Source organism: Propithecus coquereli, unplaced genomic scaffold (assembly GCF_000956105.1).
Source record: "Propithecus coquereli isolate 6110/MARCELLA unplaced genomic scaffold, Pcoq_1.0 Scaffold281, whole genome shotgun sequence".
Taxonomy (NCBI): Eukaryota; Metazoa; Chordata; class Mammalia; order Primates; family Indriidae; genus Propithecus; species Propithecus coquereli.
Window position 1 is genome coordinate 295,881 of NW_012148408.1, and position 15,447 is coordinate 311,327.

The 15,447-nt window shown below is 55.3% G+C and overlaps 1 protein-coding gene across 9 annotated transcripts in view; it reads left to right on the forward strand.

Moving 5' to 3' along the window:
- Positions 1–14,000, forward strand: part of MYO18A (myosin XVIIIA) — a 97,993-nt gene extending 83,993 nt beyond the window's left edge. For 5 of the 9 annotated variants that reach the window (XM_012648295.1, XM_012648298.1, XM_012648296.1 and 2 more), the window contains 5 exons: positions 196–381; positions 720–859; positions 1,642–1,686; positions 4,918–5,040; positions 12,592–13,390. In XM_012648295.1, the coding sequence (XP_012503749.1) occupies positions 196–381; positions 720–859; positions 1,642–1,686; positions 4,918–5,040; positions 12,592–12,736 (639 nt within the window). In that variant the 3' untranslated portion in view covers positions 12,737–13,390. Of the gene's footprint in view, positions 1–195; positions 382–719; positions 860–1,439; positions 1,619–1,641; positions 1,687–4,917; positions 5,041–12,591 lie in introns of those variants that run through there. The other 4 variants (XM_012648299.1, XM_012648300.1, XM_012648301.1 and 1 more) reach the window with 3 other exon arrangements.
- The last annotated feature ends 1,447 nt before the right edge of the window (positions 14,001–15,447 follow it).

Genomic DNA, 15,447 nt, shown 5'->3' on the forward strand with positions numbered 1-15,447 from the left:
CCTGGGGGGTAGGTGTTATTCTCTCAGTTTTACCGAAAAGCAAAGGGAGCCTCAGAGGGCTCAGTTGCTTCCCATGGAGCATGAGTGGTGGAGCCAGGGCTCACCCAGGCCTCCTGGCCCCAGCGCCCTGCCTCACCCTCTCCCTGCCTGGCCCATGGGCCCACTGCTGGGTTTTTCTTCCCCACCTGCCCCCAGAGCCTGGCCAGCCGGCTCAAGGAAAACATGGAGAAGCTGACTGAGGAGCGGGACCATCGCATTGCTGCCGAGAACCGGGAGAAGGAGCAGAACAAGCGGCTACAGAGGCAGCTCCGAGACACCAAGGAGGAGATGGGCGAGCTGGCCAGGAAGGAGGCTGAGGCGAGCCGCAAGAAGCACGAACTGGTAATGCCCCTCACGGCCCTCCGAGTCGCTGCTGAGTGCACACCTCACCCTGGGCTGTCGCGGGGAGGGATGGGTAGGCTGCAAAGACAGCAGAGGTTAGAGAGCTGGAGGGAGGAGGAGCATGTCAAGAGGACAGTCCAGGAAGTCCTGAGGGTGGCCGGGGAGCCAAGGGTGGCCCCCACAGCCTGGCAACACCAGAGCAGAAAAGGCTCTGGAGGCTATAGCAGCACCCGTGTAGCTTCCCCGTGGCTGGGAGAGGTTTGAAGCAGGCTGCTTCTGGGCTGCTGGAGGGGAGGCCAGCCCTCCTGCAAACTGGACTGCTCACTCTCCCTCCCAAGGAGATGGATCTGGAAAGTCTGGAGGCTGCTAACCAGAGCCTGCAGGCCGACCTAAAGCTGGCGTTCAAGCGCATTGGGGACCTGCAGGCCGCCATTGAGGACGAGATGGAGAGCGATGAGAACGAGGACCTCATCAACAGGTGAGTGCAGCCTCTGTGGTATCTGCAGCCAGCACGGAAGCCCTCTTGACCACCCCTGGGGCCAGGCCACCAGGTAGAATAGCTGCAACCTCTGCCTCCCCATCACCAAGCCACCAATGCCCCCTACCTATGCTGCCAGACCGTGGTGTGGCCTATCCTGGGGCAGCTGAGGATGGGACGGGTGTGGCCTTGGGGAGCCGCCCACTCCGTGCTCTGGCTCTGGGCTCTGTCTGCTCAAGATGAGTTATTCCCCCGTTTAGCTGCATTTCCGATGGTGCCTGCCCCGCTCTGGGGAGAGCAGAGATTTAAAGGCTGTGGTGCCTTGTTACTGTGCCAGAGATTTTCTCCCATAAAACCAACCAGGGAACGGTTTAGAAGAGCGAGAGATTTGTGGTCCTGGGCCAAGGAGAAAGTCACGAGGAGGGAGACCGGCAGTGCAGGGTGGGGTTAGGCCCTGGAGATGCACCTAAGGCTGCCTTGGGCAGACCCCAGACCTGCCTGCCGCCTTCCACCCCAGGGCGGGGGCCCGTCCTGCAGACAGGTCCAGGGCAGCCCAGGGAGCCTGCTTCTTTTGGCGCAGGGGACGAGTGCCAGGGGCAGCCGGGACCAGGTTCTGAGGACAACAGGATCATGCATCCCACTGCCTGCTCTCAGCCAGCCAGAGCGGCTCCTGCTGAGGAAACAGAGGTCCTCGGCTAAGGGGTCCACCTTGGTTTGCCCATTGATTTTTCTGTCTGCTTCCTCTGGGCCCCCCTTGCCCACCATTTTCTTTCTGTTTCCAGTTTGCAGGACATGGTGACAAAGTATCAGAAAAGAAAGAATAAACTGTGAGGACCGGAGCGCGAGCGCTCTCTGCCTCTCCCCGCGAGTGTCTAACCCCCTAACACTGGGCTCCCACCCAGGGCCCTGCTGCATGTCGCACGTGGACACAGCCTCCCCACACACCCCTGCCAGCTGATCTCTAACGCTAACACTGCAGACCGTCCTCAGGGGAGGCGGAGAATGGCTGTGCCCTGGCAGAGGCGGAGGGCAGGCAAGGAGGCGTGCCCCCCAAAGGCTGGGGCTGGCCCTCACGCCCCTGGTGGGCAGGAGTGGGGTGCTCTGTCAGAAAGGAGAGTTCAGCCTCATTCAGCGGTGCCTGCATTCTACCTCCCTGAGTTCCAGCCCTCCCCTCCCTCAGAAACCAAGTGTGGCCACCTTCCCGGCCTGTTTCTCTGGGGACGGTCTCCGGGCTGGATTTGTCCATGTCCTTGTGCTCCTTTGGAGCCTCAGCTGCCTGAGAGAAGTGCTTATATTTTGTCTGTAAAGGTCCGCCACCTTCTCTTGGCAGACAAGGGTAAAAGGTGAGGGGCATCTAACAGTTTCTTGTTTGGAGAAAGCATTCAGGCAGCTAATCACGGCTGCTCTGCTGTGGCGGGGGAAGGGAACACAGCCAGATGTGTTTACTTTACTCCCTGCGGCACCGTGGGCAGAGGGAGGCCCCAGGCGTTCGTGCTGGTGCTGTCTGTCAGGTGGCGGGAAGCCCAGGAAATCCACCCCTCTCTTCTTTTCCTTCTCTCTGGGTGGGAGCCGGGCAGCACGGTGCAGATGCGCAGGCCTTCAGGCGCGTCGGGCTGATCCTCCGTCATGTTGGACAGGGCTGTGTCGTTCCTTTAGCGTGGCATTGGCTTTCCTCCCCCACTTTCTTGCCTGGGAGCCTCCTCCCCTGGCCAGGATGGGCTGGCGGCAGCGCAAAGGACTTGGTGAGAGCTAATGATAAATGTAATAGTGTGTAACAGTGATAGAGGGCCGCTGGAGCCCGGTTGTCACACACAATTAATATCCCCCGCCGTTCTGTCTCCGTTTGTTTGTTCCCCCGCGATTCGGCTCCCAGTTAACTAATAGCACATGAGCCCGGACATAAATTGTATTTGACGCGAGGTTTAATTCCGACCGTTTAAAATTTCAACTGCCCCCTGAGCCCGCCTGCCCCCAGAGTTTGTTTACAGGCCTGATTATTTAAGGAAAAGAACCCAAACATCGCCTAGATGCTTGCAACCGAAGGGAAGGCGCCGAGGGCAGGCAGGCCAGCTTTGCAACCCCCGTGCCGCTCTGAATGTAGGGAGGGAAAATTCGTATTCTGGGCCCGTGACTGTCTGTCCCCTGTGTGTTCCAGCCCTGCCATCCTTGGGCGGTAGGAGCTTCAAGGGCTGATAAAATGCGCATTTAAGATCATATCCTAAACCATTGCCAGGCACGCACACACAAAGCCACACCCGCGCACGCACGCGCTCTCACACACACACACACACACACACACACACACACACCCCAGCGCGCACTCACACAGACGCATGGGGACGTGCAGTTCTAACCAGGTTCCCACTGATGGCAGAGAGATGGTGTGGCTCCTTTCTCAGCAGCTCTGGGCCCCAGCTCCAAGTTATCAAGCGAGTGCGCTAAGGCGGGCAGAAAAATAATGTTTCGATTTACTTAGAGATACAGTTGTTATTGCCATAACCTTAATGAAAGCAGTAAACAGGGCAGTATTAAGGGAGATTTATACAGAAACGCTTTTAACATGTAGACATAGATTTTGCGATGCATACAGTACCTCCTTTCTAAAGGCAATCAATATGGTTATGAACGGCGGTGATAAATTACAGGCTCTGAAGCTAGAGAGGGAGGTTTTTTGCACGGGTGTATAAATCAGTTGGTATCGACGTTCCATGGGGTCCGGGCACCACAGTAAATCTGCCAGGCTTGGACGGGCACAGGGTTTGCATTAGCGGTTTCGGGGCTGTCTGCTAAACTCCTGTTTACCCGGGGCATCAGCCAGCCTCGTCTTTGTTATAATTCTGTATTTGACGGAAGCCCATAAAATATGCCTCTTTATTCCCCTCCCCACGAGTCAAGCTCTCTCACGGTCCCCAGAAGAGAGTCTGGTGGTTTCCACTGTGTGTGTGTGTGTGTGTGTGTGTGTGTGTGTGTGTACATGCACACACGCCTGTGTGGCTATTTATTTGAGAACACAATTCAAGAACAGGGCCGCTCCTGTTGGCACAGATGAAAGGAAATTTATATCAAGGAGAAACCTTAGCCCATCCGTGGCAGGGGAACTTGGTGAGCAGACATTCTGCAGAATTTTAGAAGCATTATCACTCAGAAGCTATCTCCAAGCCCAGCTGCTTCGTGGGGGGGTCTCCATGACTCTAGCCTCAGAATTTGATTCCTCTGGGCTTTCCTGCAAGTGCTGGGGTCAGCTTGGCCCAAAGAATCACTGGGGACTAACAGCTGGAGGCTGCCTGAGGGAGGGAAGAGGAGACTTAGAGAGACAGAGCCCTTGTCTGGGACTTTCTGAGCCCGCCTGGGTCTCCTTGGGCAATCTGGATCCTGAAGCTGCTGCCAGTCCCTCAGGAAATGCTGATGCCCCTCTCCCTGTCCTTTCTCTGTACTTAAGGGCCAGGGAAGCCGCAGGGTGGGTCTGGGATGTGGCCTGTGCCTCCTTAGCCTAGTGCCTGCGTTGGTGTTGCCATCAGCTAAGGAGACCTCCAGGTTCAGGCTCACTTGAAAGCCTACAAAGCCCTTCTCTCCTGCTCCATGGCCAGCAGGCCAGCTCTTGTTACTAAGGCATGGAAAATGTCAGCAACTCTAGCTACAGTTTGGAGAATAGCAGATAGGAAACAGCGGAGTAGGCCTCAAGGAGTAGCTGAAGGGCCCAGGACTCCTCTTTTAGCCATTCAGCCATTTAGCTGTAATTGATGAGTGGGTGGTCTTCCTGTCATTCTCCTTGGGTTGGTCAGCTGAACAGTTGCCTGTCACAGATAACTGGGATGGGAGCTGCCTCTGTGCTCCTGGGGGATCATCTTCATGGCTGTCACACTGTGTGGCCTGTGGGGTGGGGACAGGCTCCTTGCGAATGGTGTGCTCTGTCACTCTTATTCTCCTCCTGACTCACTGACACGCATGCCACCCTGCATCCCCAGACACACTCTGCTCCCCTGTCGGCTCTCCCTTCTGGGCAGCGGGTGACCACCTCTTGCCTGGCCTTGCCTACTTTCTACTCCTCATTCCCACAGCGAGGGGGACTCGGATGTGGACTCAGAGCTCGAGGACCGGGTTGATGGGGTCAAGTCCTGGTTGTCGAAAAACAAGGGACCTTCCAAGGCAGCTTCTGATGACGGCAGCTTGAAGAGTTCCAGGTGAGCATGTGGCCTTGAGTTGGGAGGAAAAGCCATCTCATGCCACCAGGAAGGAATGAGCAGCACCTCGATCCCATGAGGGCAGGCCTCAGGCCATCTGCATCTCTTGCCCGGTGTCTGTGAGCGGGGCCCAGGCGTGCTCCTGGCACATGGAGTGAGCGCAAGAGAAGGCTGGGTCTCTTCTTAGCTGGGGTCTGCGTCACCCTTATTTTTCCCAGGTGATGTTTTTCTGTTAGGCTCAGGTTTGGTGTAGGATTAATTTCACCCCCATTTATTCATTCAACAAATGTTAATTGAACTACCTGATTAGACCCTTGGAATCAAGACTGGGATGGGGCACAGGGGACTCTGGATCCCACAACCATCACCAGCTCTGGACCTCAGACATCTTAATAAGAATAGCAGCAGAGGCCAGGTGTGGTGGCTCACGCCTGTAATCCTAACACTCTGGGAGGCCAAGGCAGGAGGATCACCTGAGCTCAGGAGTTGAAGACCAGCTTGAGCAAGAGTGAGACACCATCTCTACTAAAAATAGAAAAATTAGCCAGGCATGGTGGCACTCACCTGTAGTCCTAGCTACTCAGGAGGCTGAGGCAGGAGGATTGCTTGAGCCCAGGAGTTTGAGGTTGCTGTGAGCTGTGATGATACCACTGTACTCTACCTGGGATGACAGAGCAAGTCTATGTCTCAAAAAAAAAAAAAAAAAGAATAGCTGCAGAAAAAGCACCAGTTCCCCTGATTCCTGTCCCAGCTACAGGCACATTTGTGTCTTTCTCTGCCTGTTCTCTACTTTCTCTAATCTTTTTTGCTGGCCCCCAGTGTTTCTCCCTGATACCCATCCACTGGGGGAACTCGCTCCCCTATTTGCGAGCCAGTCATAGCCTTCTGATCCTACAGACAGCTACTCCTGGAATCCAGGGCTCCCCCTTCCCTATCCTCTACCTGCTGGCCAGCATGGCAGCAGGGAGGAAGAACATCTTTGTTTCCCTCCCCTCCTATGGCCACTTCCCTGCTAGCTCCCTCCTCACACAGAGTCCCCCCCAACTCAAGCTGATGCGGATCCCCAGGGCACACCTTCCACCCCCTTCCAGAGACGGCAGGTGGGCTAGGTGGAAAAAGTAACATCCCTCCCTCCCTTTTCAACTCCCCTGAGGCCCCCTCCCCAAGTCTGGCCCCTCACCAAAAGCACCCAGCGGCCCCCTATAATTGGTTTAATTTACTCAGCCAAACAACATTTTGTTTTTGCAGATAATGCCGGCTTCCCCACCCCTCTGCCGTGGTTCACCACGGCGTGGCACAAGGCTCCAGGTAGTTGACAATGAAATAAATTGAACTAAACGTTTAGAGGGGGAAAAGTGATGAAATAGAACAATAGTCTAATTTACATGACATTCTCCATGAAGCTATTTTCACTGACGCAAATTATTTTGCTTCATTTCCTCCGACATTCTCACCACCACTTTGCCAGAGCTGCTGCCGTTTCTCCTCCTTTCACCTCCCTCCTCCTGTGTCTTTATTCTCTAGGTTTAACGCTTGTCCCTCTCTCTCTCCACCTCTCTCTCTCTCTCTCCTGGCTGCCCCTCATCCACTGCTGCTGCTCGCATTGCCCCTCAGAACGGCCCTCAACACCCTGTGTAAGGAGGGCAAGGGGGCGGAGGAGCGGCCGGCCTCGGTGCTGAGCTCCCTGAGCTATCGCAAGCGGCTCACCCTGAAGGACTCCATCGGGGGCACCGGGGACGAGGACTCGCTCTTCACTACGCTGAGCGAGCGGGCGGCCTCCCCCGAGAGGCCCCCCCGGAAGGCCCGCGCAGGCCCCAGGGAGGAGCCAGGCCCGGGCAGGAAGTCCGAGGAGCCCGACGAGTGCGGCTCCGTCTTCTCAGAGGCCAGGAGCCGCGCTGGCCGGGGGCTGGAGAAGCGGTGGGGCTCAGACTTCGACCGGGCCTCGGCCGTCTCTGCGCCCGTCAGTCGGGCCTCCTCGGCCACCCGGCATGGCTCTGGTGAGGACAGGGCCTGCTCCTCCCTGAGCTTCTCGCTGTCGGGCTCGCCCAGTTCCCGCCGAAGCACCTCCCGGCTTGACAGCCTGTCCAGGACCCTCAGCCCTTCCTTGAGCCGGGCCTCGGGCCTAGGCCGGGAGAGCCCTGATTCCCGCCTGTCCCTGGGCCGGAGCTGCCTGGATGAGTGGGACGATGGAGCCAGCATGGCCTTGAGTGAGGCCCGCTCGCAGTACAGCCACCCATCGCTGGCTCGCAGCCTGTCGGTGCCACGCGAGCCACGCGGCTCGGCCTCAGCCACGGAGGAGCCTGTCAGCTCCGGCGTCCGCCCGATCAGCCGTCGCTCCTACTTGGACCCAGACCTGGAGGCTGCCATCAACGAGGTCTTGAGCTACAAACCTGTCCCGTTCCAGCGGAGCAGCCTGGAGCCTGACTCCGAGGAGGATGACCGGAAGAGCATCCAAAGTGCCCGGAGCGCCCAGCTGGACCTCCCAGAGCGGGCCACCAGCATCCGCCGCTCCGCCTCTGCCGCGGATGTCTCCCAGTCCCACAGCAGCCGGAAGAGCCGGAGCAAGCGAAGGAGCAGAAGGAGCAGCTCCAGCTCCAGCTCCAGCTCAGAGGGTTCCTCGGAGCACAAGCGGAAGAAGAAGGGACGCTCCCGTAAGAGCAAGAAGTCCAAATCGAGAAGAAAGAGAACCGAGACCGAGTCGGAATCCTCCTCCTCATCATCATCATCTGGTGGGTCGACCGTCTCGGGCCACAGCCGCTCCAGCGTGAAGAAGGGCCCAGCTGCAGAGAGTGAGGCGACTGGGCAGGCGCCCCGGCAGTCGAGGAAGGAGGAGAAGAAGCGCAAGAAAGAGGTGGACAGCCTGATGATGCGATACCTGTACCGGCCCGAGAGCGACTAGCGCAGTAGGTGGCACCTGGCGTGGAGTGCAGCATGGCGTGTTCCACCCGGCGTGAACTAACGTGCTCCCTGCCCCACCAGCCACCACCTCAGGCCTCGCCTGCATTCCTCGTGGGCAGGCCTGGCCTTGGGGAGCCTCCTGGCCACCTCAGAGAGCAGAAGCCAGCTAAGCTGGTCACTCTGAGCCCTGAGCCCAGCCAGCTGAAATTGCTGGCGATGTTAGTTATAGCTCCCACTTGCCAAATCTTTACCCTGTGTCCTAGAAACTTGCCACGCTCTAGTCACTTTATCCTCACAATAACCCCCTAACAAAGGTCTGATTAACCCTGTTTCATAGAAGGGGAAGCTGAGACTCAGAGAGGTTAAGTCACTTGCCAAGGTCACATAGCTGGGAAGTAATGTTGCCAGGATCTGAATGGGGCCTGTTCAACTCAACACTCTTGCCCTTAACCACCTCTCCATATGACCCAACGCAGAGCACATGGGTGACATGTTTACTATATGTGCCAAGCAGCACTCATCTGGGAGCTTTTGTCCACAGTCCCAGCAGGCTGGGCCCAGGGAAGGGCCTGAGCTGCCACCCCAGCTGTGAATTGCTACATCAGTGGCTATAAGCTACTAGGGGGCCTTTTGCTTTGTTCCCCCTGCCCCTGCAAAGCCACCTTTTTCCCTGGCGTGGATCTCAAGCCTAGGAGCACAAGGCTCACAGGGCTGCAGCCCACACAGCGCCACGCCCTGCAGAGAACCAGGAGATGCCTGACTCCCTCCTCAACCCTCCCACCTCAAGCCCACACATGGGCGTCACCTCGCTTCTGCTCGGCTTGTAAAGTTCTAATGAATAGAAATTAGCAGCTGCTGAGTGACAGCCCCCTCCTGGCTCTCCTGCCTCCCCCAGCTCTTCTCCCTGTGGGGAAGGAGACCTAGCAGTTAGGCCCTCTATGCCCACACCCCCATCCTGGAAGAAAGGCAGAGCCTGACTCACTGGAATCCCATTGTTGCCAGTTTCCCTTGTGGGCGGTGACATTTTGGATCACCCTAGTTATGAGAAGCTGTTTTCAGCATGGTACCCTCCCAGGGCAAGCTTGCTACTTCCCAGGAGGTATGACCCCAGAGTGCAGCCCCCTGGGGTATGGCGTTTATTTCCAGATGCATGAACTAACACACCTGTCGCATGCTTGTGCCATGGAGCCACTGGCCATATTTGCTGACTTTGGTTGGGTTATCCCAAAAGGGACCAGTTTAAGGTCCCTTTAAGGAATGGAGCCAGTGGAAGTGAATGTTACATGCAGGTATTTGGAGATGGGTGATGGGATGGGGGAGTGGAACTTGAACTCATTCCTTGGGCCTAAGCTGCCCCAAAACCAAGTCCTTGGGCTCAGCTGTGCTCTGTTGCTTCCCCCCGTGTGGCACGTGGCTGCCGGGTGCTCCAGGAAAAGCAGGAGGTATCTCAATTATACAGGGGAGCTGCTGTCAGCTCCATAGTGAGAAGACAGGAGTGGAAATGTTCAGTCTACACCTCAGCCTTCTGTCAGCAGCCCTGCTGAGTGCCCCGCACCCCCAGGGCAAGAAGGCAGTTGAGAGACTGAGGGGGGAGGTTAGTTAAGGAAGGCAAATCAGGGGCCAGGCCTTTCTGTGCACTGCACCCTTCCCCCAGAGGGGGACATGGGCCTACCTGGGCCATTCCATAATGACCAGCAGCTGGCAGATTTCAGACCCCAATGCCCTCAGCCCACCCTTGACCTCAACAACGAGCAAGAACAAAAAGACAGAAGGCCTGTTTCTTCTACCAACCACCAGCACAGTTCTTCTCGCTCACCAGGAGAGCAGGAGTAATCCTGAAACCCCGCACGCCACCGTGTCCGAGGAGGACAGGATTCACTGCTGGTGGAGTGGCACCAAGCCAGCGCCTACCCGACCAACAGGGAGCGAGAGAGAAAAGGCCTGGTGAGGGAGGACCTCGCTGCACTCAGTGTCAACTGGCTTTGGGGTGGATAAACTGCCAAGCGTTGGGGTAGGGGACAGAGCAGTCGTTTACCTTCCCATCTGGTGATGAGGACCAGCGAGAATTCAGAACAAGGACTCAGCATCCATGGCAAAGTCAAGGGCAGGGGAGCTGCCACCCTGGGCTCTCCCAGCGGGAATGAGCTTAGGTACCAAATTGTTTGTGACAGTGCTGAGCAAGAGACACTGGCTTGTGGGGAGGAAAGATTTTTAAACAATTTGGTTAAAATGTTCAAATTGCCAGCCCTGGCTCTTGCCTGCTGTTGGCTCTCTGATGGCAGTGGCAGTAGAAGTCACTAAGGAGACTGGCTAAAGAGCACCAAGCTGGAAGCAAGGGGGACCCTTGTGGATGCACAGCCCAGGGGAGAGAGAGAGACATGGAGTCTACCACCTCCCTAGCTGCCTCTGCCGCTGCCCAGCATCCTGGTAGAACAGGATGGAAACCCGGCTGTCATGTGTCCAGGTGTCCGCCTGGCAGTGTGGCGGTGGGGGCCAGAGCCCCACTGTGAGAAGAGGTGCGGGATGGAAAGGAGCATGGGGCCTCAATGGAGCAGTTTGCACAGGCCTGGGCTCTCCGGCTGCCCCTCATTCGCATCTGGATCCCAGCCCTGGCATCTGCTTTGCCCCCTCTGCCCACAAAATAACCCCACTGTCTTTCCACAAAGCCAGGCGTTCCTTTGCCTAACAGCAGACCCTTGGCACTAGGTGCCCAGAAATTCGGTGTAAAAAATGAGAACCAAATGAGGCTCCCACTAGTTTGAATTCCAACAACCCAAAGCTAAAATAACCCCAATTTTTTTCTATGTTGCACAGTCATCATTGAGCTTTATAATTTTGTCCTGGAGACCCCCCAGAGTCCTTAAGTGCCTTTGGCCCATCAAAGTAAGACTCATTTATGTTCAGTCTAGTTTGTATTAAATGTGTTTTGTGCTATTCTGATTCCTTTAAAAATGGTAATTCATTCATGAGAAATACGATAACTATTAACCAGATTGCCCCATTCCTGAACCGTTTTGCATAATTGCACATGTATTCATTCTATCAGGCTCTTCCTTCCCCCAGGGACAGAGAGAGACCTGTCTTTACACCCCCTTGGGCACTCACCCAGGCCAGCAGGAGAATTGAGGTTTGGTCATGTTTTCCTCCTGGTTATTCAATCTGGCTGCTCCTCCTAAGTCTTTGAGGTCTAAGAATCCCAGGTTCAAGTTTACATACTGGCTCTGTGACCTTGGGCAAAATGATTCCTCTTTTTGAACTAGCTTCCTTATAATATTTCACAGGGTTATTTGAAGAATAAGATAGCACAGGTATGGTGCCTAGGCCCGTGTCTCATACACAGGAGTGCTCAGTGATCAAATACTTTCCTCTGGATTTCTCACTGACACTTTGGGAAAAGCTCAGAAGGTGGTTCATTCTTACAGAACCCTGTTTCCTTCTCTTTTGGGTTGGGGATAGAACTTTAAAAGGGCAAATAAACAAAGGGCCCTCCCCAGACTCTTAAATCAGAATTGTAGGCAGCGGGGATTACAGAATTCCTGCTTGCCCAAGTGGAAACTCTCTAAGACCTGGAGGCAGGGCTGCAGCTCCAGAGACCCGCCGAGTATAGGGCACCGGTAGGAGCCATGCTGGGCTGTGTTTTCTCCAATGGTGCTGAAATTATAGTGCACTTAAACTGGCAGAGGCGGTGGAGGCAGGAGGGATAGGGGAAGGTGGCTCTAAGGCTTTGGGAAAGAGAAAAGAGAAGGTGGATGGAGCCGGAAGCTGAGGTTCCATCTTCCCTTGTTCGATGCCACGATCCTGCTCCATCCAGGGATGATGCTTCACATCGTGGTAGAGGGAGAGCTGGAGGCTTCCAGAGCCAGTGGTCTGATGAAGATTCTCTGGGGTTAGGTTGTTGTACCAAGAAAGGAGCTTTTCCCATTCGGCCACCTTGAAACAGAGGCCTTGCCAGCCCCTACTTCCTGAGTCTCCGTTCCCTTTGGTGGGCAGATGATGCCACAGTCAAGATAGTAATTCTCACAGGGCTTAAGAAACCCTGATTAGGAGAAAGGGTTACTATCTGGGAGTATTCCATGGGGAAAGCCCTCCTCAGAAGGAATCTTTACAGGAACAACTTCAGCCTGGGTGACAGAGAGAGACCCTGTCTCTAAAAAAATAAAAAAAAGGAAATTAACGAATAAATGACCACACAGGAAGAACTTGCCTAAGAGAACGCCTGCCTTAGACAAGTTGTGATCATGTAGGCACCAGACCTCCAGTCTCCACGCCAGTGTGGTTCGTGGACCGCCTGCATCGGAGTCTTCTGAGGAGGGAGCTGGAGGTGCAGAACTCCTGGGCTATCCCCAGGAGCTAGCAAGTCAGAATTTCTAAGGGGACGACCCAGGAGTCTGCAGCTGATTCTTGTGCCCACTCAAGTCCAAGACCCACCTCTCTCCAGCTTCATTTTCCTAGGAGTTCTAAAAGCATCCAGAGTCAAAATGGTGCGCTCCTTTGTCTTCTATCTTCTAGGCAAGCCAAGAAAGGCTTTTACTCAGCAGCGTTTGGCTTTGGGTAGTGCTCCTGACCGGCTTTGTGGGCCTCTCCACAACCAAAGCTTTCGTGTTGACGCGTAGGAGTGTCATTTGTTCATAACCTATCCCTCTGTCCCCACAGCCCCACCAGCTACTGGAAGTCCCTCGCCCCTGACCGGTCAGATGACGAGCACGACCCTCTGGACACCACCTCCAGAACCCGATACTCCCACAGCTATATGAGTGACAGTGACACAGAGGCTAAGCCAACGGAGACCAACGCATAGCCCAGGGGAATGGTTTGCCACCCTCCCACGGCCTGCGGCTGGCTCAGCGCCTCTCCCGGAGAATGGCGGAGCAGTGGTCTCCCCCACCCGACTGCTGATCTGCATGGGAAACACCCAACCCTCTCCTGTCAGGGGGGTTTTCCAGGATGTGGGTGTCCAACATCTCCACCCTCCATGGAAGAGGTCGGGGAAGAGGAGCTTCTGAAAAGAGAACTTTTTGTTCCTCCCTGCCTCAGAAATGCCACACTCTTGGCTTCTACCCTGGGCCACTGTGGGCAGTAGCAGGTGGCCTGGCACTGCATGGAGCCAGCAAGTTGACCTCCATCTCAGCCCCCTGCTCAGGGACAGTGGACATGTTGCTTCCTGGGGCACTCTGGGTTGCTGGGTCCTTGGGAAGGAGTAGGGGGAGGGGGCAGCAATTCCTTCTCTCTGGTTTGGGGTGAGGGCTTTCTCTTCTCGGTGCCTGCTGTCTTTCTACTTTTTAATTTAAATACCCAACCTCTCCATCACAGCTGCATCCCCGAGAGTGGGAAGGGGCTGCGGTGGCAGCTGGGGCCCCCGGGAATGACTCGGGAAGCTCATCCCCGCTCACTCTTCAGAGCGCAGTCCTCTCTCTGTGCAGCTGGAGACGTGGTGAGCAGAGCTGGGTCCAGGTCCTTACGCGTCAGCGTGGGGAGGGGCCCTCGGGTGCTTCTGGGTTGGGCTGAGCAGGCCTGCACTGCAGGGGTGCGCACCTACCATCCGCAGCTTCCACCCCCACCCACCCCCTGCTCAGCGTGTTACGTGCAATGACCTATTTAAGAGTAAACCCATTCCACCTACGCCAGCCAATTCGGCGCTTATCCAAGCACTGCCTCCCTCCCCTTCTGTCCCAGTTGCCTGGGTCATAAGCGCCACTTGGGAGGGAAGGCCCTGGGCTAAGGGCTTGTGATCGGAAAGTCTGAAGAGGGAAGTTTTGGTCAGTGCTGATGTATATCAGACACGAGTCCTCACCCCGTGTCCTGAGCCTATGTCATTTTTCTTCTCTCAATCTCCCTACCCCAACACACTTATCCCAGACGTCACAACATGCGGTCTGAAGGCCCCGGCCTCACTCCAAAAGGTTATCCTGACAACTCCACCAGACATCGGGGCCCAAGGGCAGTGCCTGGTGCTGCGCCCACCTGCCGTCCCCCCTCCTGTCCTGCAATTGGTTTCTACTCACTGGGCTGTGCTCTCCCTTCCCTGTTTACCTGATGTATGGAAATAAAGGCCCTTTTCCTCCGGCTACGCCACTTTTCCCGCCTGTTCCTTCAGGCTCAGGTAAAGTCCAGTGCGGTCTTGGAGGGAGAGGCAGGATTCTGATGGGGACGCAGGGTCTCTGGCCTGCTCCCATGTCAGACCAATGCCACTTAGAGGGACTTGGCAGGTCATTTGGGGCAGGTGGTGGGATGAGGGGATTGGGATTGGTCAAGGAAGACACAGTCCCCACCTTTTATGTCGATAGCCTGTAACTGGACTCCAGATTGGCAGAGTGGTCCACGCCTCATCCTCCCCTGGCCCGAGGGAACGCTGAGGTCCACCTGATTGTTAAATCTCACCAATCACAGAGATCCTATCTTCTCTAACTTTTTTTTTTAGGGATTCAAGCCTTTCTCATTGGAAAGTTTTTTTAAACCTTAATTTTAGTCATTTCAAAGGTGACTTTTTGATCAAAACTTGGCAGAACTGTCTCTGGCCCCCAACCCTCTTTGGCCACAGGGGAAATTGAATAGGCCGGGAGTTCTGTCTTCGGGCCCTGCTCAGTCCCTGTCTTCATGCCCTAGCCCGCTTTGTCCCTTCACTGGCATAGCGGCAGCTTGTGCAGAACGGCAAAAAACAAAAGACCCTTTCTCCTCTACCTTCTGTAAGGCGGCCAGTTATAACCCTGTGAATAAAGTGGTCTGGGCAGGTAGGTGGGGAAGGGCATCAGACAGCCCTGGTGCCGGGGCTCTCGTGATGTCAGCCACCCAGAAACAGTCACGAAAGGGAAGGAGGGCAAAAACACCCCCAAAACAAGTGGGAGAGAAGTGTGACATGGATCCATCTTGAACGAAGGAGACTGCTCCTCCACCGCCCCACAATAGAATAGAGAAGGTAGTAAAAGTGAAGCTACTTTTTTTTTAAAACTGCTGGCACGTGTTCAATTCTGTCACTCATCTTTTATTCCTGCTTTCACATAGCTTGGTGCATTTTCCATTTCTCCTAGGAACTAGTGTGACAAACTCCCTGCCACCTACAGATGAGTGCCCAACTCTGCTCATCCATACTGAGTCAGGCCTCTGGCTAACTGGAAAGGCCACTCTCAACCTCCAATAGCCTGGCCTGGGACAAAGGGCTTTGTTCAAGTCAGAAAATATATTATTCATTTGTTCGTTTGCCTGACAGTGGAGAAATGTTTCATAGCTGCTTGCTGTGGGCTAGACACCATTCTAGGTGCTGGGGTGGTTAAGGTCCCTCCCTTCATAAAGTGGACATTCTCGTGGAGGAGGGAGACACAGAATACATACTGCACCTGCTGTGTGCACAAGCTCCAAGTGGGTAAAGAGGAATAAATTGCAGTGTTTGTCCTCTGAGGGCTTGTGGACTGGGGCCGGAGCAGACAGATGTGGGAACAATTACACAGGACATAACAGAAGGACAGAAGTTTGGGGGCATATTACGGAAGAAGACCCTCTCTTTGGAGAGGCAGG